Here is a 26,583-nt window from a genome sequence, read left to right on the forward strand (position 1 = left end):
ATTCTGGGTCTCTTATTTTTCTGAATGAGTTTCATAACTGCCTTTTCTCTTTCTATGAAGAATGTCATTGGAATTTTAAAAGGAACTGCATTAAATTTGTATAGACCTTTTGGTAGTATGGCCATTTTGACAATATTATTTCTGTCTATCTAAGAACATGGGAAATCTCTCCAAGAGATCCTGTGCCTAATAGAAGAAAAAGTAGGCCCTGGGCTGGGGTTGTAGCTCAGGGGTAGAGCACTTGCCTGGTGCATGCAAGGACCTGGGTTGGATCCTCGGCACCATGTAAAAATAAATAAATAAAATAAAGGTATTGTGTCCAACTACAACTAAAGAAAAAAAAAAGTAAGGCTCATGTCCGCTCAGGAACTGACTTCCTCAATAAGATTCCTAAAATGCAAGAAGTAAAATCATGAATCAATAAATGGAATGGCATCAAACTAAAAAAAAAAAAAAAAAACAACTTCTTCACAGCAAAGGAAATAATCAAGAACATGGAGAGCCTACAGAATGGGAGGAGAAAATCTTTACCACCTGTACCTCAGATAAAATGTTAATACCAAGGATATACATAGAACTGAAAACACATAACACCAATCTCCCCTATAACCCTATAACCCAATCAATAAATGGGCAAAGGAATGGAATAAGCACTTCACAGAATAAAAAAATACAGAAGATAATGCTAAGTGAAGTCAGCCAATCCCAAAAACACAAATGCAGAATGTTTTCTCTGACATAAGCGGGGTGACTCATACTGGGGTAGGGAGGGGGAGCATGGGAGGAATAGATTAATTTTAGATAGGGAAGAGGGGAGGGAGGGAAAGGGAGGGGGCAGGGGATTAGCAAGGATGGTGGAATGTGATGGACATCATTATACAAAGTACGTGTATGAAGACTTGAATTGGGTGTCAACATACCTTATATACAGAGATATGAAAAATTGTACTCTATATGTGTAATAAGGATTGTAATGCATTCCACTGTTGTCGTGAATTAAAAAATAAATAAAACAATACAAACGGTCAAAAATATGTGAAAAAATGTTCAACATCACTAGCAATTAGAGAAATGCAAATTAAAATTACAGTGAAATTTCATCTCACTTCAGTGAGAATGGCAATTTTTAAGAATAAAAGTAACAATAAATGTTGTCGAGGATATGGGGAAAAAGGTACATATAAAAACATTGCTGGTGGAACTGAAAATTGGTGTGACCACTCTGGAAAGCAGTGTGGAGATTCCTTAGAACCATTTGACTCGGTTATCCCACTCCTCAGCATATACCCAAAGGATTTAAAATCAGCACACCATAGTGATATGCCACATCAATGTTTATAGCAGCTCAATTCACAATAGCTAAACTATGAAACCAACCTAGGTGCCCTTCAACAGATGAATAAATAAATATCATGTGGTATATATACAAAATGGAATATTACTCAGAAGAATGAAGAATGAAATTATGGCATTTGCTGAGACTATCATGCTAAGTGACAGCAAACCAATGCAAGTTAGATTCCTGGTTGGTTTTGTTTTTGTTTAGTAAGCTTACTCTTTCAACTTCATGTATTTAGAATGTATCTTAATGATGCACAACTTTTTAGTACCCCATTGATCGGCTCCATGTTGACACTACCTCAGTGGGTTTGACAGCAGCAGAAATGTTGTGTAGATTGAGATCAGGATTCCCCTCTACTTATTTCCTCTTTTTCCCCCCACTAACTTCACAAATACTGGTGAATGACTTATTTGACAAGCGTCATGTAAGGTGCTGTGTGTCAGAGGTGAATTTGACCAACAATTGCAATCAAGGGTTGAGAAGCACTGACCTAATAATTCACTCACTACCACCACACCCTGGCCTCTTCCTCTCTGTTGCACACCATCTTGAATTTATATATCTTCTAGCAATGTCTCCTCCAACACTGTTGTCCTTCGAGCTGAGCCTTACCCACCCATGAGGCATGAGGACTAGCTCAGAGGGATGGGAGGAAAGCTAGGTGGGCTTCACTGCCAATTGTAGGTAGGTGCCCAAACTCTCCAGGCTGCTTTAAGTCTAAATACCAATAGAGGAATAAATCAGGTGGCCCACCTTAAAAAGGCTCTTTCTTCCCTATTATCCATCCCAAAAAGCAGCTTACTTCACACAGGATTATTTTGAATTTCTCAGGAGTAACAGGACTTCATCCATACAGTTCACAGTCAGAATTTACATAAGGAATGACAGCTGTCAAGGAACATTCAAATAATCAGGTTGCCTGACATTCACCTGTGACATATTACTCCCATAGCAAAGATGATGACAGATAGGACCAGAGACACCAAGATGTTTGTTCAAAGTTACTTAGCTGCTAGCAACAATAAGACATGGACAATCACAATCTATTAGTGGAGCTAGGACATGAATCCAGGTCTTCATTGAACTGAATGTATCTAGGAGGACACCATTATTAAAATAGTTCATTGGTATCCCCAAAAAGCTCTTGTTAATGCAGGAATATTTGGAGATAAAAATGATTGGATTAGGAGAGCTGTAGCCTGATTAGTCCATCCTAGTTTGAACCAATGACTGGGTGGTCACTTTAGGTAGGTGGGTAATGGCTGGAGCAAGTGGGTCACTGGGGTCCCTGGGGACCCTCCCTCTCCTTACCCTCCACTCTCTCTGCTTCCTGACCCAGCCAGGGAGCTCAGCAGTTTTCCTCCACTGGGCCCAGAGCCATGGAGCTGGCCATCTATGGACTGAGACCTTTGAAAAGGGAGCCCCAAATAAACTTTTCCTTCTCTAAATCGTTCTTATCAGGAATTTGGTGACAGTGATGAAAAAGCTGACTAAATCAGAGTTTCTGAGATCTCATAATTCTTCATGAATAAATAAAAGAGACCGCAAAAGCAGAAAGTCTTCAGTTAGGACAGAAGTGCTGGGAGATGAAGGACCGGTAGCCCTCCTAGCCTACCCTAAGCTCTTCACCTCTGCTGCTGCCCAATGCCCACTCCCTAGCTGGTCTGAGGCCATAACTATGAAGTAGCCCTTCCCACCTGGGCAGGACAATCTCCTTCTGCCCACCTGGAGGGACTTCACTGTCCCCTTGTGCCGTCCATGGTCCTGAGGCCTACCCATTAATCTCTGAGCTCTCTTAGCAGAACCTGGGCTCTCGACTTTGCTTTCCCTATTCAAGGTACCCTAGAGGCTGCTTGGGGGTTTATTGGCAGGACCCTCTACTGGCTGAAAAGAGAGTTTGTACTAATGGCTAGGCTTCAGACTTGCTTACACGAGTACCTTCTAGTGTTATCTGCTCAGTAATGGAGAAGTTAGGAGACTGGGTGAAGGGCCTGCTCCCTGAACCCATCTCATTGACCTCTCTCTGTCCACGGCTCCTCCTTATCCTCAGATCCCCTGGCTCTGGGCTATTACTTCTATCTGCTATTGGATGGTCCATTTTCTCTGGAATATTCCGCAGCACTTCCCCTAGACTGGTGCCTACAACTCAACTTCTCAATCTCTTTGTTGTTTTCATTCCCCATCAGCCCTGTCTCCCACCACACCATCACTGCCCTCTCTGATATGCCAGCCATGACCCCTGTGTGGGGTTGTCTCCCATACTCCTTCCCTCTTTGCAGTGGCCTCTTAGGCTATCTTCTTGCCTGCGATTCCTCTCCATTCATTGCACTCTGCCTCTTGTCATCCTTAAGCCCAGCTCTGAGCTCTGTTTTCTCAGGAACAGTCAGCCCCAACTGGACCATCTGACATCAAGGCTATTCATGGACTGGTCTCCTCTGCATGTCCACACTTCTCTTAGCATTGCCTCTGCCTGTAACCATCTGTGCAATTCCTGCTCAACCGCCATGCCATCCTCCCAGGTCACTCCAGATAGAAATTTCCCTCCTCTCATCTTTCAGTCCTTATTTGTCCTACTGAGGACCCTACCCCACCCAGCACCTCACCCTGTCTATCAAATCCATGTACCTCACTGTTAAAGGTGCAGTACTCTAAAACTAACATTTTGGACTGCAGGAAAGCTCAGAAAGGAGAGGTTTTAAAGGAATGGTGACCTGCCTTGTGCTCCTCACCTTATTCCAAAAGATAACTTTCTACCTCATCTCTGTGTTCTGTGGACCTTGGCTACCACTATGGGATTACGGAGGGGAGATCGGTCTTTCCTGACTTCGTGGACACCTAAGAACTGATCCACTGGGTCTTCTTGTCTGCAATCCAAGGATTTTTCTTTTTATGCTGGAGAAGCTCACTAAACAACCTAAGTCATTTAGGAAAGATGGGGAAGGTGGACTTTTTGCTGCCAGCCATGTCCTTGTGTAGTTCCGAGTGTTAAAAGTGGGGCAAGTAGCATGTATGTGTTCCCCCACAATGGCTATAGCATTACAGAAGGGTCTAGGTAAAAAAATGCTGATAATAAGCCAAAACGAACAAACAAAAGAGAAAAAACAGAATCTTTCTTCTCAACTAATTCTGTTTCATTTATATAGATATAGAAGATATCTTTTTGCTTTTGATAAAATCTGAAATCCTACTTGTGATGGATTTTTCCAGCTGGGTTAGTATAAAAGCCCATTTTTTTTTTACATAAAACATCACAAATATCCATGATAAACAGGATACCTGTCTATTTTAATAAGCTAAAGCTTAGTATTCATGGCCTTGGATAGTCTGACAAGCACATAGTCATTGGTATCTTTATCCACAGTTGTTCCAGCCTTGTGAAAACCACCAGGAAGAGGGTACCCTGCTCTCAGATGCTAGTTATGAGAATAGATAAGGAGATTCACATAATGTCTTGCTCACTAATGCAGGCTAAAAAGTTGCTTTTTTTCCTCTCTCTTAAATAATCATTGAGAAAAGGAGCTAAAACCATTTTAAAAGTCAGTACTGGGTCCTCATAAAAATAGATTGTTAAAGCTGGGGTCCATTTTCTTATAGGAACTGTGATGTTGGTATCACTTGTTATTATTGGGATGATTTCAGGCTTTTAGGTCTCGCTTGAATATTTTATTGAGCAGCTGTTAAGGTGAAAATAAATTGAAAAAGAAAAGAAGCCCCCAAGGATGAAATGATAGAGTATTTGTGAGTTTGAGTAGTAAACAACTGGAATTCAGAATCGAGAAAATAGCAACACCACATGCAGAAGCACTGTTGAGCTCTGCTTTCGAATTCGCTGAACATATAACTAAATGTCAAGGCCAACTGGGTGGCTCCCTGGCTTGAGATTCTGAAATGCCAGGTTACCCATATGGCTGGTAAAGTGGCCACAGTCTCCAATAATACCTAAAGACAACCATAGCAGGCCCTGTGTTAGAAATGCCAGCAAAACCTCCACCTCATGTTCCCCAGACTCCAGAGCTTTGGGAGCCTTGAAAACTTGATCCTTAGGCAGTTCAAACTCAATGAAAGACAAATCACTTTGTTTCCTGCCTTGGCAACTAAACTGCAGGCCTTGAGAAGTGCCCAGCGCTATATCCTACCCCTGAGACAAGGTTCAAATGTGTCTTCCAACAAATCTTCTGGTGCTTAACAAAAGGTAGAGAGATACCTTTAATTCTTTTTGCCATCTAAAATCTTGAAGCCTTGATGTTAAGAACCTCCAGTGGTAAGGTTGGATAGACAAGGTAGAAAGAAAACAGTGATATAATCTGATATACTTTTCTTCAAATTAAAAAGAAAAGATCTACTTTGAATGCAATTAATCAACCATTTATTAAACATCTGTATGTTGTTGCTATAGAAAAATACCTGAGATAATAAAAAAAAGGATAATAAAAAAAGAGGAAAGGTTTATTCTAACTTACAGTTTTAGAGGTTTCAGTCCATGACTTATTGGTTGCCTTGCTTTAGGTAAAGCCACCTAAAGGCAAGGGGAACATTAAGGCTGGGTAGTTATGATGGAGCAAACTATTTACCCCATGACTAGGAGATGAAGACAGGAAAAGACTGGTGTCCCAATCCCTTGAAGGTACACCCCTAATGACCTAAAGACCTCCAGTTAGGCCATACCTCTTAAAAGCACCTCTCAATAGCACCAAGCTGAAGACTTTAACACACAGGCCTTTGGGGAACTTTACAGATCTAAACTACAGCATCCTGTAACATGAACAAGGTATTCTGCTTCAGTGAGGTAAAAAAGAATATATAGGGGCTGGGGTTGTGGCTCAGTGGTAGAGTGTTTGCCTCACATGTGTGAGGCACTTGGTTCAATTCTCAGCACCTCATATAAATAAATGAATAAAATAAAGGTCCACCAACAAGTTAAAAAATATTTTTAAAAAGGAATATATATAATTTTGGGTGGCTGAGGCTATAGCTCAGTGGCAGAGCGCTTGCTTGCATGTGTCAGGCACTGGGTTTGATCCTCAGCACCACATTAAAAAAATAAATAAATAAAATAAAGGCATCTGTCCATCAACAATTACAAAATAAATTTTTTTAAAAAAGGATTTACAATTAAAAAAAATTAAGATATTATTATTATTATTAAGATATTTGGCAGTCATTTTGAAGAATAACTTGATTTGTGACCCAAGCTTAAGAAAGTCATGTTTGGAAAGTCAGGAAAGCTCCTGTCCACAGAGCAGGGTGTATTTACACCACTGTTTCTCACCAACTGGCCACAGGCGGCTACTGTGTCTTCCACTCAGGGATCCCTAGAGAGGCAGTCTTGCTCAAGACACGCAGAACAAGGGTGTGGGGTGGCTACGGGCGACACCGAGGCCTCCTGCCCAATCTTCCCTGCACTTTGCATTGTCCCTGTCCTTCCAGCTTTCCTATGCATCTTTCAAGGCTGAGCTCAGGTGTCAACTCTTACTGAAGCCTTCACTGACTGCACTTCTGAAAATAAACTTCCTGTCACTTCCATCTCCCTGAACACGCTATCCATTCTCTGGAGTCAGCACAAGGCACCAGGGTGCCATGGTGGATACAAGGGTTTGGAAAGGGGTTTGCCATTTGCCAGCTATTTGACCTTGGCTAAGTTACTTGGGCTCTTTGTGCCCTGGTTACTTCTCCTGCAAATGGGGAATGCTAACAATTCCCACCTTAAAGAGATGTACCGTAAAAGTAGACAATTTGTCAAGCAGTGGGATTGGCATATTGCAGAGACTCCATAGATCCATATGGAGCAAAATGAATGCAGACAGCATCTGAGTTTGATTCCTCTGCAGGACTGGGTACCAGAAGCCATCAGAATCAACCTTAACCCCGTCTATATGATTTTATTCCTTACGTATATGAAACTGTTTTGCTTTCCACCAAAATGTATTGGCAGCAGCTACAGCAGGTGGAAAATTTTTAATTTAATTTTTTTTTTTTGCAGTGCTAAGGATCAAACCCAGGGCCTCTCAAATGCTAGGCAAGTGCTCTACCACTAACTCCAACCCCAGTTCCAGAAGAGAAATATTTAAAAGGAATTGAACTTGTCCACACCAGGATCTTATGCTAACCTCAAACTCAGAACAGCACTCAGTACTTTATATTATTTTACCAAGTCCTCAAAACCCTAAAAGGCACACACAGATGAGGAAACTGAGACACAAAAAGGATGAGGAACTTGGTACCCAAACCCAGTTCTGACGGATACCTTACCTATCAAACCTTATACCTGTCTCAGAAGAGCAGAGAGGGAAACGCTGGGTTGTGCAAAGAATGCCCACACATTTAGGATAAAACTCTATGGTGGTTGGGCTCAGGGGCGCATCCCTGTAATCTCAGCAACTTGGGAGGAGGCTGAGATAGGAGGATCACAATTTTGAGGCCAAGCCTCAGCAACTTAGCGAGACCCTGTCTCAAAATAAAAACTAAAATGAGCTGGGGATGTGGCAGAATTGTTAAGCACCCCTAGATTCAACCCCTGGAAACAACCATAACAACAACAACAACAAAACCCCCCAAAGCCCCCAAAAGTCTTTATGTTATTTGTAAAGACTTCTTAATAATATTTTTTGGTTTATTGACATAGAGATGACTGTCATCAGGATTCAACCTGCTCCTGACCACTGACTTCCACTCTATCAGCTGGCTTCAGATCCTTCCTTCCACACCCCTTCATCCCTAATACTCTTCCTTTTTCTGCACATGCACAGCTTATCCCTGAGGATGAGGAAAAGAAGGATAAAGCAGGATGTAGCAGGATGCGGGCCTTCCTTCTGCAAGATCAAAAATATGCTTTCCAAGAAATTCTTACCGACTTGCCCCTAATGAGGCTCTGAGCTTATAATTCAGCTGCCTGAGACAGCGGTCTCATTAAGAAGTGCAGGCGGAAGCCACTCAGAATATTCACAGCCCACCGAACCTGGCGGCCCTCTCACCTTGGTGAGGGCATGGCCAGGGAAACTAGTCAGGACCTTTTAGAACAGAGCCCGAGTGGGAGTCCTTGACAGGTTAAGGGCAGGGCTGCCCTTGATTCTACCTTCAAATTCCTCTTAAATGAGAAGGTCCACTTCTTCCATCTCCACTGCTACCATTCCAAGTCCCCCACAACTGGTCCACACTCTGAGTGGACCCTGCTTCCACACTTCCCAGGGAATCTCTTCCCCCAACACCCAGAATGACCTTGGAAAAATACCAATCAGATCATGTCAACACCTTGCTAAACTCTCCGACTCACACTAAGAATAAAAGCCCAGGCTGGGGGACTGGGGTTTGTAGCTCAGTGGTAGAGCACTTGCCTCGCATGTGTGAGGCACAGGGTTGGATCCTCAGCGTCATCTACAACTGTGTGTGTGTGTGTGTGTGTGTGTGTGTGTGTGTGTGTATAAAATCCCAGGCTGGGGTTGTGGCTCAGTGGTAGAGCGTCTGCCTAACATGTGTGAAGCACTAAGTTCGATTCTTAACACTGCATGTAAATAAATAAATTAAATAAAGGCCCATTGGCAACTAAAAAATATATTTAAAAAAATAAAATCTCAACTCCCAGACTTTACAGGCTGGAGTGACCAGAGACAAGGCACTAAGAGCATAAGCATTCAGTGCTTGGGGTTAATGGCATAAGGCAGCCTCGGTTCAAATCCTGTTTAGCTGCTTATCATTTGTGTAAGTTTGAGCAGGTTACGTAAACCTCTCTAAGCCTTGGTTTCTTCATTCACGAACTAGCCATATTGTAAATACCTGTTCCACAGAGTTGTTGTCAGGAGGCACAGGCATGGTGCCTGTGAAAAGCACTCTGAACACTCCCACGACATTAGCTGATAAGGTGGACCATAACCATGGATAGGATAACTAACTTAAATATCCAGGGTCTACTCTTCAACAATAAGCATCTCATATACACTTCTCTGACCAGTCCTGCTAAATACGTCAGAAATGTCCTGGCAGAAGTCAAGCAAACAATTAAGCCAATAAAATCCTTAAATCATGGAATTAATAGCTAGAAAACATCCAGAATTCTCTGGTAGGGCTGTCTGAGGTATCACAATTAGATGGGACATTGAGAAAAGCTCTTAGTTTAGGAGCATGCCCATCAACTGCCATCTGCCGTTGTTCTGAATTGTGGATGAGAAAGAATAGAAAAGACCAAACACTGAAGAACTTTCTTATCCTTTGAAGGCCCACTCCTTCTTCAGAGAATGACTTACACCTATAATTTTCCTGATTTAAAATTGCCCAGTCCCTTCAGAGTGGTGGCACCCATGTTGCTCAGGGAAGTCATACTTTTTTTTTTAAGGTAACAATTGTTATAATAAAGGAAATTCTATAAAACCAAACACCTATTGGTCTTTCACGGTCAAGAGCTCCTCATATACCTTTTATTTATATTTATTTTGTGGGGATGGATACCGGGGATTGAACTCAGGGGCCACTCGACCACTGAGCCACATCCCCAGCCCTATTCTGTATTTTATTTAGAGACAGGGTCTCACTGAGATGCTTAGTGCCTTGCGGTGGCTGAGGCTGGCTTTGAACTCGTGATCCTCCTGCCTCAGCCTCCTGAGCTGCTGGGATTATAGGTGTGTGCCATTGTGCCCAGTTCCTCATATACCTTTTAAATACCTGCAGATGGCTTCCCTGTCCCCCAGTGAGCAGGTTCTCCTACAGGTCCTCAACCCTTCCTCACCTCACACAGTTTCTAGATCCTGTCATTCTGATCCCTTTTTTTCTGAGCATGCTGGGCTTGTGACTATCCCTCTTAAAAGGGAACCCCCCCAAATAAACTCTATCATACAGGACTACTTAACAGAGTGAGATATCATCTCCCTCGTTTTGGAGATCATATTTCTATGAATAGAGTAAAAAAAAGCACATTTATTTCCCTGGAAGACACCCTTAATTGCTTCCTGTCAACTAAACCTTCTCAGGGCTTCTGGCACACACTTATTCTAAGCCACACCCTTATCAACATTTGTCTGCTTGGTCTCACCCACCTCTGAGCGGATCTTTCATGTGTTCCCTATGGATTTCACTTGATTGGCATCTTGTTAGTATTCCAACCTCTCAAATCATTTTCAACACGATTCTACCATCCATGAGCGAGTGTATAGTTTTGTATCACATAAGTATTGAATTACGAGGTCATCCTTAGCCTCATGCTGGTCACTGACAAAGCTGCTGAACAGGGTCCATGTCAACCAGACCTGCCTCCAGGCTCACAGGGACTCATTAACTACCACTCCTTGAGGTCTGGTCACTTCACTGATGTGGCAGATACTCTCTAGGGGACCCTCCAGTGACTCATGTCCTTGTATAATCCCTTTACCCGGAACATGGAACCTGAGACTTGCTTCTAAGCAACAGAATATGGCAAAGGTGATGGGCTGTCACTCCCTCAATGAAGCTAATTTATTTGAGGCTCCATCTTAGCAGAGTGGAGTAAGAGACTCCCTTGCTGGCCCTGAAGAACCTGTGATCTTATGAGACGGTCAGGTGGTCAGGAACTATGGGTGCTCCCTCCATGCTGAGGACAGTCCCCAGATGACAGAAAGAGGAAGCTCAGTCCTACTCCAGAAGATGAGTTATTCCAAAAACTGAAGGGAACGTGGAAATGGATCTCTCCCCAGTCCAGCTTCTGATGGAATCACAGCCCCTCAATTAACCAGGACTTTCAATTTATATGGATGACCTGGATGACAGTAAAACTCAGATTTTATATAGAAGTCACACCATTTCCATCCTCTGTGGTCTTACAGTTATTGCCATGGTCAACCATCTAACTGCTCATGATATTTAGAAACAGGAATCCTTTAATAGTAGCTGAGTGATCTGGAAAAATTAATCTTTCTTTCAGCGATGCTCCCTTTATATTGGCATTGCAATAGTTCCGGTACTGAGAAAAATCCAAATGGATCAATCTTTCATCAATAAATAATTGATGGAGTGTCTTTAGTTATGCTTCTTTTCTAGATGTGGGACTTAATTCCCCTTTCCCTGAGTGGTGGCTGAACCTATGACTTATTTCTAAAAAACAGAATATGTTAGAAGTGATAGTGTGTGGCTTCTGAGGCTTGGTTATAAACAGTATTGTGGCTTTCGTCTTGTTCTCCCTCTTGGATCACTTCCTCTAGAAGCAACCAGATGCCATGTTATGAAGATACTCGAGCACTTTCACACAGTGAGGAACTGAGGCCTCTTGTCAAAAGCCATGTGGATGACTCTGTTGGAAGCAGACCCTCCAGCCTCAGTCAAGCCTTCCAATGACTACAGACCTAGATGATATCTTGACCATGACCTCATGAAAGTTAGTCAGGGTCAACCTGCTAAGCTGTTCCTGAATTCCTTACCAAAGAAACTATGAGATAATAAATGCCTATTATTTTAAATTGCCAAATTTTAAGGTCATTTGTTATGCAGCAATAGGTTATACTCATACAAATCCAAATACAGCACTTGTAACTTACCTTGTAGTATTGTAAAATTCTTGATGAGCTGACCATGCTTGGAATCCACCAGCTTCATCTCTTCCATAATCACCGATAAGTTGGCCACTTCTGTATCTAACCTTGACCTCATCATATCTTGTTGCATCCTGAGGGAAACAGAATCCAAACGGATATTAGCCAGTGTGTTATTCAAGGAGGTCAAGTCATCCGTGTGTTTGGTTAGGGTATCGGTGCAAGTGGTCCTGACTTCATTCAGATTGCTGGTCAGCGTCCTCAGGTGGTGGGCCGTGTAGCTGATATTACTAATGATGTTCACAATATCTGTCTCAAAGAGCTGGAAGCGTTCTTCCAGTTGGCTGAACTTGATGGCTGTTCTGTTTTCTGCGTCCTTATGTAAGTCCTGAAGGTCTTTCAGGTTCTGCTCGTTGGCTTGTGAGATAGTGGTGATGTTGTCCATCTGACCTGTGAATGAGCTGAGCTGGCTGTTCATATCCTCCAGGGTGTCGTTGTTGGCTTTGGCCAAGGCAGAGTTGTTGGCAGCCAACGTCTGCAGGCTTTGTACTTTCTCCTTCAGCCAATCGGTGTCCTTCTTGGCTTGAAGGAAAACCTGCTGCAGATTTTGGAAGTCATTCTTGATTCGCTGGATAGCTTGGCTCGTGTCATCCACAGACCGCTGCAGATCACTGATGAGGTTCCTCTGCTGCACCTGGGTCAGGTTCAAGTTGTTGAGGTTCATAATGACCACGTTATGAGAATACATTTGATTCTGCAGATTGCCCTGGAGCACGCTGGTATCTTGTTGCAGATTGGTGACATAGCCATTATATGCCTGGAGGGTTTTGTTGACAGTGGTGATAAGGAAAGAATTATTTTCCAAAGTTTCTTTCAGTTGACTCTGCCTGTCCACCAGGGCATCCCCGCTGGCCTGTAGCTTCTCCAGCGTATCTTTGTTCTTGCTGGTTTTTTCTGTAATCTCATGAAGCTGTTGACGAAGATCCAGAATATCTGATCTGAAGGTGGAAAGTTCTGAGTTGGTGCTTAGAGCTTTCTTCCCAGTTTGGTCTCCTGGGAAAAGAAATATTTGCTTCTTAGACTGGCGGTATGAAGAAGTGTTTGGGCAAGGTCAGCGATCACATTGACACTTAACTAGTATGGATTGTTTTAGAGATAAAATTTATGGTCTACACAGACTTCTCTGCATTAGTAAAAATCCACATAAAACTGGGTCCTGGGGAATCAGAATTGGTGTTCAGCACTTCAACTGACAAAGTTGGGTGAATATTTTTCTCAAAGAGAGGAAGAATTGACCAGATTCTAGAACAATGGGCAGGGTATTCTTAGAAGAAAATAACCTTTTAAATTTACCAAAGTATTATTTTTAATTAAGCAAGCCCCAAATCAAGGAACAGAATAGATGGAACTATTTTATTTTTTTTAAATTAACTTTTATAATTCTATGCAGTTTAAAACTTACTGAGCATTTTATCCAAGAGTCTTTAACAAAGGGTATTTGTGGTTCATTTTAGTTAGATTGATCTTCAGGTTTAAATTGGCAAATAATAGTTCCAGGTTGGGGGGGGGCAGAATTCAACACCAAAATTGGTAATTTTCTCTACTATTGAAAGTCTTTGAATGAAATCAGATAGAAAACTCAACATATAACACAAAAAAACCTGAATGTCCATCTGGGAATTTTCTAGAAATGGAATTTTCTAGAAATTTCTAGGAAGTATCATTCTAAAAAGCTGCCATTATTTATATACAGTAGAGTGAGGGGGTGCCACTGGATGGGTCATGCTTTTTGCAGATTACCTAGTTTTTTCAGGTCACTTTCCACTGCAGTGAGCTTGTCGTCATAGGTTTGGCGAGACGTCTCCATGCCACCTGTGACATTGTCCATTTTCTCTACAACTAAGTTTTAGGAAACAATACATTAGTACACATACCCACTCATATTTATATTTTTAATTTCAAGATGAAAGATTCATTACAGAACAAAGGGAACAGAATGGGGGCAAAAGTATAATTGAAATCAAATATGGGGAAAGCTATGATTCTTTTATAAAATAAGTCCCTTATCAAAAAACCAAGTGGAATCGATCATTTGGTTGAAGACTGTACATTCTTAGCTATTATGATGATTCTGTAATAGTTTGGAGGCTTCAGAAATTAGAACTAGCTTTTAAAATTTTATATATTAAAGAAGTCTTTGATCCGTACTATTTCCTATGTTAATTGCTGTTTGACGCAGGCAGAGAACACTAAGATCATTTACAAAATCCATCGCTCACCAGCTGCCCTAAAATTCCTGGCAGGTGTGACTTACTTACCTAGGAAGAGATCCATTGGCAAAGAACCCCTAGATCAAGTCTGTATACAAAGTCATCTGAGAAGGGAAAAAATGTCAAGAGGACCTACTGCTTTCATATGGGAGGTACCCTGGAGGCCTGAAAATCTACTTTTCATTAGTGAAAATAAAAATTTGTAGTTTATCAGCCTCCATGTAGATGCCTGAGTAGTATTTCTAAACAATGGTTTACCACGATTTTAGTTTAGCTTTTTTTTTTTTTTTAATTTTCTTGATTGTACAACAGAGAAGGTTAGTGACACAGCATGAAATAAAAGCTTGGGTTTTTAATCTGTTCTTAGAAGGCAGTCATTCTCTAAAATTATGAATTCAAGTTTGTTTTTACGATGTCTCATAAGAAGATATTTCTTCAGAAGTGATCCCTGTGAGACTCAAACTCCAGCAGGTTAGGATCAAGTCACTCTGTCTCATCCCATCTGTCTGTGCGTCTGTCTATCTGAGATGGGGTCTCACTGTACTGTGCAGGATGATCCTGAGCTCCTGGGCTCAAGTGATCCTCCTGTCTCAGCCTCCAGGGTACCTGGAACTATGGGTGTGGGCCACCTTGCCCAGCCTTACTGTCCTCAGTCTCGACAAGTTTCTATTTAATAAAAAATTTCAAAGTTTTTAAAAGCATAAGTATGTCCCCTATACCAATTGTGAGCTAATTGATGCAGTTTATATTATTCATCAAGGGTTCTACCCACACATGATTGAATGGCTGGCTCCTTTCCCTAAGTTACCATGAGTGTATGGGACCCAAAGTGCACTAGCTCCATGAATCCTGGAATGGGTCTCAGGAAGCTCACGGTGCTCACCCTCAAGTATCTACAATGTGGCCATAATAATCCACGCATACTGCCCCCAGTGCTCTCTCTCATGAGCCTTTCAATGTGTTCTTCTCTCTTCTACAATGTTCTTCCCGACTTCTTTCACTATGTTATGTCCCCCTTGCTCCTCAGGCCCCAGCTCAGCACAGCCTTTGGGAAACCTCAGCTGAGCTGCATCTTGCAGAATTCTCCTGGCAAGCATCCCTTTCCCTATCACAGGACTCCCCATGCCGTATCCTCATGGCTTGCTTACTGGAGCCTTCTGGGCAGGAACATTGCACGGGTGCTCCTTGACTTACAATAGGATTATATCAGTATACCCACTGCTAGTTGAAAATATCGTAAGTTGAAAATGCACTGAATACCCCTGACCTACTGAGCATCCTAGGTTATCCAAGAGCACACTGAAGGGTGTAAGCTGCTTCCCCGCTGTGATTTCAGCTAACTGGGAGCTACTACTGATCAGCATCACAAGAGCATCTTACTATATATTGCTAGGCCAGAAAAGAGCAAAATTCAAAATTCAAAGTATGTTTCCTAGTGAATGTGTATTGTTTTCACACCATCCTAAAGTCCAAAAACCCTAAGTTGAACCATCATAACTTAGGGACCATCTTTATTTAGTTTTATTTCTACCGCTTAGCTCAGTGTGTGGCACTTAGTAGGTGTTCAACAACTATATACACATGATGGCATTTATGTAACTGAGAATCTGCCTGGGGCAGCTGAGACCAATGAATGAACTGGACGAATTATATACAGGTCATGTAAACAAAGCAACCAACCCATCCAGGAAAACCTCTGCATTGGCAATGAGTATGACATTTTGTTAAATAATTATTGTTTCTTAATGACTACTTAGATGCAGACCTTGCGTCTAAGGGTTGGGTGCTGGGCATGCAAACACCAAGTCCCTGGAAACTCGAAAGAACACAATGTATCCTGCGCATTTTAGCAAAACTAACTTTTTGAAACACAAAATAGGGAATGTTTACAACTTTAGGGTTAGTTTTGATTCTCAAATCAAAACAGATGCCTCTGGTCTGTCCTCAAACCACATGCAGGATCTTAAGTCCTGCCTCTCTTTCCTGGAAACCAAATAAACCTCTAAATATGCTGACAGTCATTCATTTTCTACCCTCTCTCATTTTTCTTCCATTTTAGTTTAGAAAAACACAGCACTGTCGTGGACAGACGATTCAGGTTTGCTTGGAATATAAGGAATGAATACTTTCCTTTGGAAAAAAACAAAAATTTAAAAAAGAACCTGTTATCTTTATCTTCTGGGTAGCAAGGAAACTATCCTCCCCACCCCAAGTGCAGGAGTGGTGTGTGTGTGTGTGTGTGTGTGTGTGTGTGTGTGTGTGTCTGTGTTTAAAAATAGGATCTTGGTAAAAGCTGCACATTTTAGGGCTGCAATGCTGGCAGATGACTGGTGCATAAAAATACCAGACTGGTGGGGATCCAGAACTCACACTTGCTGTATGAGCACACAGCCTTTTCAGTGGTTTTTACTCAAAATTATTAGCACAAATTCTCAATCAGGAATGTAGAGGCAGAGCCATCCTATCTAACACTGACATGACCAGACTACAGGTATAGACGTGTTTGCAGATCATGCTTATAAGAGAAAAATGAACAGGAAGCCCCACCCCAGGGTTATCAGCAGTCTGGTTTTTGACAGGGGTCTCTTTTTATTGGAAACTATATCTCAATGTGGACTATTTTTCTTCTGAATATTGGTATTTGGGGTATCATACCTGAAGAGTTGCCCCTCCTGAAGTACCCAAAGCATAATTCCCCGGAATAATCTTACAATAATACCTCCCCATAAAAACACCTTGGCACCATCTCTTGGCCGGGGCCATTAACCTCCTCTTTCCTTGTACTGTTTTCACCCACTTTTTAAAGTTCCCCTTCAAGTCTCATCATCCCTTGTGTGAAGCCTTGCTTATAGTTTGATTCTAGAGCACACCAACTGAACCTTTATTTGAATAATAATCATTTCAATAGCTTCTATTGTCTCTATAGTATAAATAATAAAAGTTCCCATTCTTTGCAAGGTGCACTGTTAATTCTTACCACTCCTGTTGTACAGATGAAGAAACTGAGGCTCAGAGATGTTCCATGACCTGCCCGGAACCACAGATCTTGCATGTGACTAAGTGGGGTGCCAGATTAAGAGACCTGATTCCAAAATCCATACTCTTTCTACAACTCCACATTGCTTTTCATTTAGCATTTCTTAATCCTCAATCTGGTTTCCCTTGATTAAAAAAAACATTCCTTGAAAGGAAGAATTGGGTCTTCTTTATATTTTTTTTAAGTCACCATCACCAGGTGTTTATGAAGCACCTGCCATGTTGTGGCACAGTGATAGCCACTGAAGAGTCAAGAGACATGGGCCATGGTCCCAGCCCTTGAGGACAGGGATAGAACTTGGAGCTCCTATTTGGTGCTCCGAAGTGTCTAAGAGATAAATATATCCTCTGATGGGTTCCTAAGACTTCCTGATTGCACTCCCCAGGAATTTAATAAAGACATTTCTATTTGAATGCTCTTTCAGGTTTCATTACGGAAATACAGAAAATCTGTCTGCAGGGTGTTATCCTGGGTTCTAAAGAGCTCTACAGTGTGATCTGATGCATATTTTGAAAGCCCCCTTATCCAGTTGTCAATGCTATTTTGGTGCAGCTTAGTAGCAAGGCAGACAGTCTGTGGCTACTGAGGAAGATTCATATATCTGTCCTCCTTCTTGATCCTAATCACCTTAAGAAGGCTGCCTGCTGGGCAGAGCAATGGAGTAGGATTTTCCTGTTCGGAGAATGTTCTGGAGGAAACAGGACTCACTAAACTTAAGAGATGGCTCCTGCCAAGAAAGCTCCATGAACTAATGAGAAAAAGTCCAGGTCAGAAGATGTACCAAGCATAACTGTCCAAGAGCATGTTTTCTGCTAAATGACCGACATGCCTCATGGTCACAGCCACTGTACAGACCCTGTCTTGGTAACTAAGCAATTCTTTGGCTCATTCAGCAAATGCTCTGGGGGAAAAACCCAAAAAAACAACAAAACATTATATCCCAACTTGTGGCTATGGGAGTGACAAAAAAAGGAGAAGTAAAAAACAATTTTGAGGAAAACAGTGTGGAATTGCCTTTGTTGGCTCTGATAAATAAAAGAGTTTCATTTCTTTTCAATGTGTCCTCCAGAGAAACACCTACTTGCATTTCTTTAACTAAATATTCTTTTTACTTTCTTTTTTTTTTTTAGTAACTAGATAATAGTAAATGCTTTATTTTTACTATCTATACCCTCACATCTCAGTTGTGCCATGGCATTAATAAGTTTTTTTTCTTTCTTTTAACAAAGTTCTTCCAGCCACCAAAGGAAGATGCGTGAAGGGAGAATTGGGTCTTATCTTTTCTGCCTCTTTGAGAGGTTGGGTCACCAGAACCTTATCAGCAAGAAAAAGGAATCACTGTCAACGTGAAGAGAAGGCACCTCTGGAAAACATCAGCATTTTAGTTCCTTGTGGTCATGTTTGGAAACCTAAAGTGCATTTTGTATTATCTCATTTTTGACAGCAGCAGCCGAGGCGTGGGGGCATCAAAGGAAGGAAAAGAGGCTCAAGACACCATCTTGCCTCCCCTTCCACTTGCTCCATCCCTTCTCCCTGCACCTGGTGAGATCCCACTCAGAGCAGGCCAAGCTGATCTCTAGGATTTTAGGTTTCAAGGTAGGACTTCGCAGGGCAGCAATTCTTTACATGCAGATTGACTTAGTGTTGCTTGGGTATCCATTGTTTGCTTTTATAGAAATCAGTCCTAATCTACCATCCCTCCATCCATCCATCCACCTATCCACCCTACGATTAATTCATTCAGGAAGTTTTGCTGGGTACCTGTTGAATACCATGAGGGTAGATGCTGATAGAAGATAAATAAAAGATAGTTTACATACAAACATCTAGTTCAAGTGCTGAGACAGAGAAGCCAGACACACTGGCCGTAATGACGGAACAAACATGAAGCATGTCCAACTAAGCTTCCAGGGGATTTGGACAAGACATGAAGGGCATGAAGGAGTCATTTAGGTGGAGAGCAGGGAAAGGGTGCTCCAGGCACACAGACTAGCACAAGGATAATATCAGAACTGGAAAGATGCCCAGTGGATAAAATGGAGGAAATACCTGCATCTTACCAAACAGAGAGGAATAGAAAAAGCCTCTCTCCTTTGGATCTTTCTGTATAATTCTAAAGATCCTAGCCCTTATGTCCTAGCAGAGGTAAAAATTAAAATATAGTCCATCTTCACCAAACCACTCTGGACTCTTTCAGAAGAGAATATTTATTCTCATGATATCGCAGGATACTGAGCCTTCAAAGGTACTTACTAAATGGCTGTTTTAGCTCAGCTCACTAGGAAAAGCCATGGAGGAGTAAGTAACCAAGCAAAAATACCTCTGGAAAACATCAGCCAGTGTGGAGGACCCAGACACAGAACACCCTCCTTCCTTCACTAGCCACCCCACCCCCGCTGTCCCCCTGCGCAGCGCTTGTCGTGACTTAATGGCCTTTCTTAATCACTTACTGTGTTTGCTGCTTTGTCTAGAAACGCAAGGCTCTCCCAATTAAATGAACTCATCACAGATGGATAAAATGACCCGGCAATTTTCCACATTTCCATTGCCCAAATTCCACCATCAACACGCTCCATGATGCATGTTATTTTCCGTGGATGTTTCCTTGGGGGAAGGACTAACAGGCCCTAACTATACTCAGGACTTTTAGCACGTTTTGCCATTCTAGCGGCTGGAGCTGTATTAAATGTAGTGGCAAAGGACAGAAGGACATTATAGTCACTCTACTGGGACCAACTATAGCACAGGGGGTTTCTATGACATCGTCTTTGTTCAGCTCAACCACCTTGAAAGTGGCATCCCAGTTACCATTTTGCAGCTATGAAATCAGATTCTCTGGGAGGTGATGATTCACACCCAGGTTCCACAGCCATGGAGAGGACTTAGCGTGATGCTGGCGCACAGAAAGCACCCACTGAACATTCATTACTGTATGAAAACCGGCAGGATCAAGTCTTGAACTTGAATGTCAAGATCCAAAGCCCATTCTCATTCTAATACGCTGTGTCTCCTCAGGACACCTGAATACTGGGGAAGCCTGAGAGGAGTTATGAAGGAATTCACTTTGAATCCTTCTCCTCCAAGGTCAAGTTCAGGGGCTAAACAACAAGGAGGAAACATGTGGAAGTTCTTCTCTGTGGGAAGGCAGCCATGGTTGCTGCTGAAAGAAGGGTTTGCAGATCAACAGACCCAAGTCTGCCTCCATACTGCAACCAACCAGATGGACATATCTGTCTCATGTGACATTGACAGCGATGTGTTCATGCTGGTTTTTTTTTTTGTACTGAGGATTGAACCCAGCGGCACTTTACCACTGAGCCACACCCCAGCCCTTTTTATATTTCATTTAGAGACAGGGTCTCTGAAGGGAGGCTGGCTTTGAACTTGTGTTCCTTCTGCCTCAGCCTCCCAAGCCGCTGGGATTACAGGCATGCACCACCATGCCTGGCACATCCATGCTGTTTTCTATAAAAGGATTTGTGTAGTTTGTGACTTTGAATCCTGATACCTACCTGTGCTCTACTTTTTTCTGCAAGTCTGGAGGATGCAGGCAAAAATCTCCTCTTTACTTTAAACTAGCCAAGTGTAGGCCTAATGTTTTATGGAGTTGAGGTGGCAGTACCATTTCAGTTTTCACTTTTACAATAATTTTATGAAACTGTACAAACAAAAGAAACCTCAGTGAATGTGCTGAAGAGAAAGAAGAAAATTTCTTGGCCAGTCCCTGGGTGACTAAGCTTCTTTGGAGATCTTGTGTTTTGCTTTCTTTTTTTCAATAGAGTGTCCCTGTGGGCTGACTCCAGTTTCCACTGAGCCTCTTAAGAGATAAGGTGGGGGGAGGGGAGGAGGAGGGGGTAGCTAAAGATATGTAGATAAAAGCAACAAAGAGGAAAAAAAATCTTTATAACTCAAAGAGGATTATTATCATTATTGAAGAGGGTCAAAAGAAATCATCTTCTCCCTTGTAGGTCCCATAGCTACAAGAAGCTTAGGACACACAGATGGAGCTCAGGAGGTCCTTAAGTTTTATACCTGAAATGCATAAATGTGATACAGTTGGACTTCTGTATCTGTGGGTTCCACATCCCTGAATTCAACCAACTCTGGATTGAAACTAGTTGGAAAAAAACTGCATTTATATTAAACATGTACAGACTTTTTTCTTGTTATTATCCCCTAAACAATTCAGTGCAACAACTTTTCAGCATTTACATCATGTTAGGTATTATAAGTCATTTAAACCAGGTGCGGTGGCGCATGCCTGTAATCGTAGTGGCTGGGGAGGCTGAGGCAGTTTCGAGTTCAAAGCCAGCCTCAGCAACAGGGAGGTACTAAGCAACTCTGTAAGACCCTGTCTCTAAATAAAATACAAAATAGGGCCGAGGATGTGGCTCAGGGGTCGAGTGCCCCTGAGTTCCATTCCCGGTACCACCCCCGCAAAAAAAAAAGTCATCCTGAGAGATTTAAAGGCTATGTGACAATGGGTATAGGTTTATATGCAAATACTATGCCATGTGTACAAGGGACTTCAGCATCCACAGACTCAGATATTCTCATGGATCCTAGATCCAATCCACAGTGGTTACTGAAGGGCTACCGTACTTCATACTTGCAAAGATGAGCTTTTTTCATGCTTAAATTAATGAAGGGAAACTTGCTATTCAGAAGGAAAAAGGAAAGGCTACTTACCTTTATATCCCAAAATGGCTACTGTGATGGTTAGCAAGGCACATAAAATGTATAATAATATGATAGAAAACTTCAGCGCCCAGTTATTTTTACATTTGGTACATTGGGTTCCTTCCTGAATACCTGTAAGAGAAGTCAAATTTTAATAATGGTAGACAGAAATATATTTTGAAACAGTATCACTTTGCATTTTGGTTCAAATACTGTGACTAAGAATGACATTTATATATGCTTTGCTATAATAAGAAAAGTACTTGAAAATTAAACTGCTATGCAATACAAGGACTTTGCACACTGCATTGTGTCGTTATAGTTGTATTTTAATATGACTTTAAAACATCTTTGTTTCCCAGAAGAGTTTCAAAACAAATTCCATTATAATTTCAATAAAGATCCCTGTGTGACAGAAGGTTTTAAACACCCAAATCTTCATTTTAGACATTATTGAACCTATAGCAATTCAACCATAACCAATCCACCAAACCGAAAACATCTGCCTTATCCCCTGGTGTTTGTTTTAATATTGTGCTGGGGCTGGTTCCCACTGGCTTATGAGAGCCAATTTGTAGAATTTTGGTTGTTAAACTGATGGCAGCACAAAATCAACCCCAGAGGAAGTATTTACACCATGGAAATGGGTGCAAACACTGCAAGTTAGCGTACCCCCTTACCCTTAAAAAAACCTGGTTTAATAACATGCCATTTGTTGTAATGTACAATTAAATGCTCAATATAAACCATTTTTTGTACATTACATGCATACAAACAGATTCTGACCCTTCTCTCAGTTATCACAGTCATCTGAATAACGATACGGAAGAAAAATTAAAACCAGACATTTTTTATGAGAGCAGGTAAACTTCTACTGCTGACAGTTCAACTTTCTGAAAAACAGTACAGTCTAAGTGGTAAACCAGCATCCTTGCTGCAAGTGATTCCAGCAACTAACTCATAAAAGGGGAACTTTCCATCTGATTGATTGGAAACACAGAAGACAGAGACTGAGCACATTGTAATGTGAAAATCACATTGTATGGGGGATCACAGCATCAGTAGAGTCCTTGTTTTCCTGTCCTGTTTCCCTGTGTGTGTCTTACAATAGCGTCCCCCAGGAGCAACAGCACATAAAGGACTACTGATCTCTTATAATTGTGCTCATAATTTTTGATGGGTAAGTCATGAGGATTAAGCCATAGTTGAGGTTCCTCTCCTTTGGTTTGTGACTTTACACCGAGTGCCCCTCTTCCGTGAAAAGAGTTCTTCAGCTGTGTTTAATGCAAAATGATGATGGAAACAGCATAGAACAATGACTCGAACTTAGCTCTCAGAGTTCAGCCAATCCCTCTGGTGTTCGGGGCGACAGACACAGGGGAGGGGTACGATCTGTTTCATGACTTAAGGCAGTGCTAACTCAAACTTTGGGGTGCATCGGAATCACATTATCTCACTTGTTAAAACACAGCACTTCTGATTAAGGTGATGTAAAAGGAGCCTGAGAACGTGGATGTCTAACAATTCTCAGGTGGTACCAATGCTGCGATTCTAGGGACCACACTTTAGAACAGGCGTCTCAAACTTCAAATGGCTTCACATATTATGTTGTTGAAATGCATTTTCCAGTTTACTAGGTCTGAGCTGGGAAATAAGATTCTGCATTTCTAACAAGGTTCAGGTGATGCCTGGTCTAATGACCACATTTTTTAAAAAAATATTTTCATTAGTTATTGATGGATCTTTATTTATTTAATTGCTTATATTCTTATACTGAGAATCAAACCCAGTGCCTCACGCATGCTAGGTAAGTGCTCTACCACTGAGCCACAGCTCCAGCTCCTCCCATTTTGAGGAGCAAGAATCCAGTTCAGATGATGATCATGGTGGATCAACCATTGGTTAGTCAATTTCTTATGAGGGGGGGAATCCAGGGGATTGAACTCAGGGTACTCGGACACTGAACCACACCCCTGGCCCTATTTTGTATTTTATTTAGAGACAGGGTCTGAGTTGCTTAGCGCCTTGCTTTTGCTAAGGCTGTATTTGAACTTGCGATCTCCTGCCTCAGCCTCCAGAGCCCCTGGGATCATAGCTGTGTGCCACTGCACCTGATTGGTTAGTCAATTTCTTGAAGGTGAAGCCACAAAATCAGACTCATTCATTAAACAGACCTAGAAGTCTTCTTCATGTTACAATTTCCCCATATTTTGACTCTTTTTCCTTTCCAACCTACATTTCTCTAATAGCCAACTGCATATCTGATGACCTCAGTACTAGCTCTGCTAAAACAGATCTCCAGCTTACACCCAACTTAAGTATTACTATGATTTCAATCTCTCAGGTGACTGCATGCAAAGGCACTATGACTTCTTTGGTATGTATTCTCTGATTCAGTCATCAGGTCCTGTGGAAAATTTGATTTTTAAAATATTTTTATCTGTGCATTGTAGATACTAGTGGGATTCATGATGCCATATTGGCATGTGTCCATCATTCCTGTGGGATATTTTTGTCACAGTTATCATCTACAGTTTCCTGATGTTCATTGGCTTCCATTATGGTTTGGCTATGAGGTGTCCCCCAAAAGCTCATGTGTGAAACAATGAAAGAAAGCGGAGGTGAAAGATCATGAGCCTTAACCTAATCAGTATATTAGTCCACTGGAAAGGATTAACTGGGCGGTAACCGAAGGCAGGTAGGGTGTGGTTGGATGAGGTAGGTCACTGTGGGCATGCCCTTAGGGTTCATATTTTGTCCTTAATGAGCAGAGAAACCTCTCCTCCCCACCTCCCACCTCTCTCTCTCACACCTTTTTTTACCCCTCTCTCTCTGTGATTCTTGGTGACCATATCTTGACCTGCTTTCCTCCACCACGCTCTTCTGCCATGATGTCCTGCCTCTCCTTGGGCTCAGAGCAATAGAGTTGGCCGTCTATAGACTGAGACCTCTGAAACTGTGAGTCCCCAAATAAACGTTTCCTCCTCTAATTGTTCTTGTCAGGTCTTTCGGTCACAATGGTGAAAGAGCTGAGTAAAGCACCAGGTTCTTTACACACAGCATCTTTAATCCGTAAAGTAACCCAACAAGGTGGCACAGTAATGAGGGCTGAAATGACACCCTATACCCTACATATGTCCCAGCCTTGATTCCAACCAGTGGCAGACTCCAAACACCATGATCACTGCACCAGGCCACGGTCCCTATCTCCAGTGATCCTCTCCATTTCCATTGCCATCATCCAAATGTAAGAAATCTTACTCTCAAGTGGAAGCTTCCTCTTCCATTACCACTGGAATCCAGCCTCACCCTGCTCTAAAATACTGCTGTCCTCATGACATTTACCAAAAAGGAAAAAAAAAAAAAGCAAGCTTTCAACGGCTGGCCCTTAACTAAAGGATGAACACACACACACACACACTCCAGCTCTTATACTCCCTTTAATTCTGGTGCTTTAAAATAACAAAAAAGACCTCTTACATCCCATAAGAATGAAAGCATCTAGAATTGGAAGTAGAGGAAGAATAGGTAGATTTCCACAAATGTGCCTCCTTCCATGTTGAGAAAGAATAAATTTGTTTTGGTGGTAACTGTAACACAGAAGGATGATGGACCAACCTCTTGTAGGAAGACTGAATAACACTTTCATGGTTGACAGGACTTTCATTCTTTTTGTAGTTTAGGACCATGGTGGGTGACATCTCAGAAGATTTGGTCATTGTAGTAGATTGTGGTAGATAATGGAATCTGAGGGCCAGAAGATAGTGTAGAGGTCATCTGGCCCAAGCATTATCACCGTGGAACTGACGGGAACAATGAGGACCCGTGAGGTGAAGCAGGATCAGGAGCCCCGTGTCCTGACTCCGACACAGGAATTCGTTCCTCCGTCCTTCCCTGTGTGCACTGGGTGGCCACTGGGCATCTCGTGCATGTGGCACCCAGGCAGCTCTGCTCCAGAGAGCTGTCACTGGTGCACATTCCTGAGAGCAGGGGCACTTCCTCACAGTGTGCACTTCTACCTCTGACTGCCTCAGATCAATCAATATCAGATGCCACCGCCTGGTCTCACTTTCCACTTGACACAGTTTCTCTGGCTTGTTTTTTTTTTTTTTTCTCCCCCGGAGACTTATTTTTAATAAGAACTCTTGTTTTATCTTTCCTTCTCTGCCCTCCCCTGGGAAGACATCTGGCCAAACATACAGATGCCTACTACAAAGAGACCCTGCTGGCTCCCGGAGCTGGGGGACCCCCTCCTCCTTGAACCTAGATGGTCACAAAAAAACATTTGTGAGAGATATCCTCCTGTTACCAGCCTTTGTAGTGTTTGTTTTCTTAGCATTACTTTCCAGAGACTGGGGACTTTGTTCCCATGGGGGTGACGGGGGTGGGGGGAGGCCAGAAGATGGATCTGCACAGTGCTGCAGATAAGAGACTCCAGTTCAGGAAGCAAAGCAATGCTGCCTCTTACCACCACCGAGAGAGATCCAGCTTTTCAAAAGACCTGGCCCAAACAGCACATCTGTGATGCAGAGAGCCACAGGCAGAGAGGTTCCTGGGGGGGAACATGTCTTTTACTGGTTTTCCCTCTTGAACTATCTCCCATTCGGTTCCATTCTTGGCTTGGGCTCTGAATGTGTTTTCCAGTACCCATGTCTTTGTTATTCAAAAACTTTTGGGGGCCCAGTGAAGCCAAAATCACTCTGGTTAGCTCCTGGAATATTCCACGGAAGTTCAGAATAGGCTGACAATTTGGTCTCCAGTGTCCAA

The 26,583-nt window shown here is 42.2% G+C and overlaps 1 protein-coding gene across 1 annotated transcript in view; it reads right to left on the reverse strand.

Moving 5' to 3' along the window:
• Positions 1-26,583, reverse strand: part of Colec12 (collectin subfamily member 12) — a 179,457-nt gene that overhangs the window by 14,646 nt on the left and 138,228 nt on the right. Inside the window, exons 3-5 of the mRNA XM_026380690.2 lie at positions 21,826-21,948; positions 13,630-13,728; positions 11,836-12,882 (exon numbers count right to left, since the gene is read on the reverse strand). Coding sequence (XP_026236475.1) covers positions 11,836-12,882; positions 13,630-13,728; positions 21,826-21,948 — 1,269 coding nt within the window. The remainder of the gene's footprint in view (positions 1-11,835; positions 12,883-13,629; positions 13,729-21,825; positions 21,949-26,583) is intronic.

Source organism: Urocitellus parryii, chromosome 13 (assembly GCF_045843805.1).
Source record: "Urocitellus parryii isolate mUroPar1 chromosome 13, mUroPar1.hap1, whole genome shotgun sequence".
Lineage (NCBI taxonomy): Eukaryota > Metazoa > Chordata > Mammalia > Rodentia > Sciuridae > Urocitellus > Urocitellus parryii.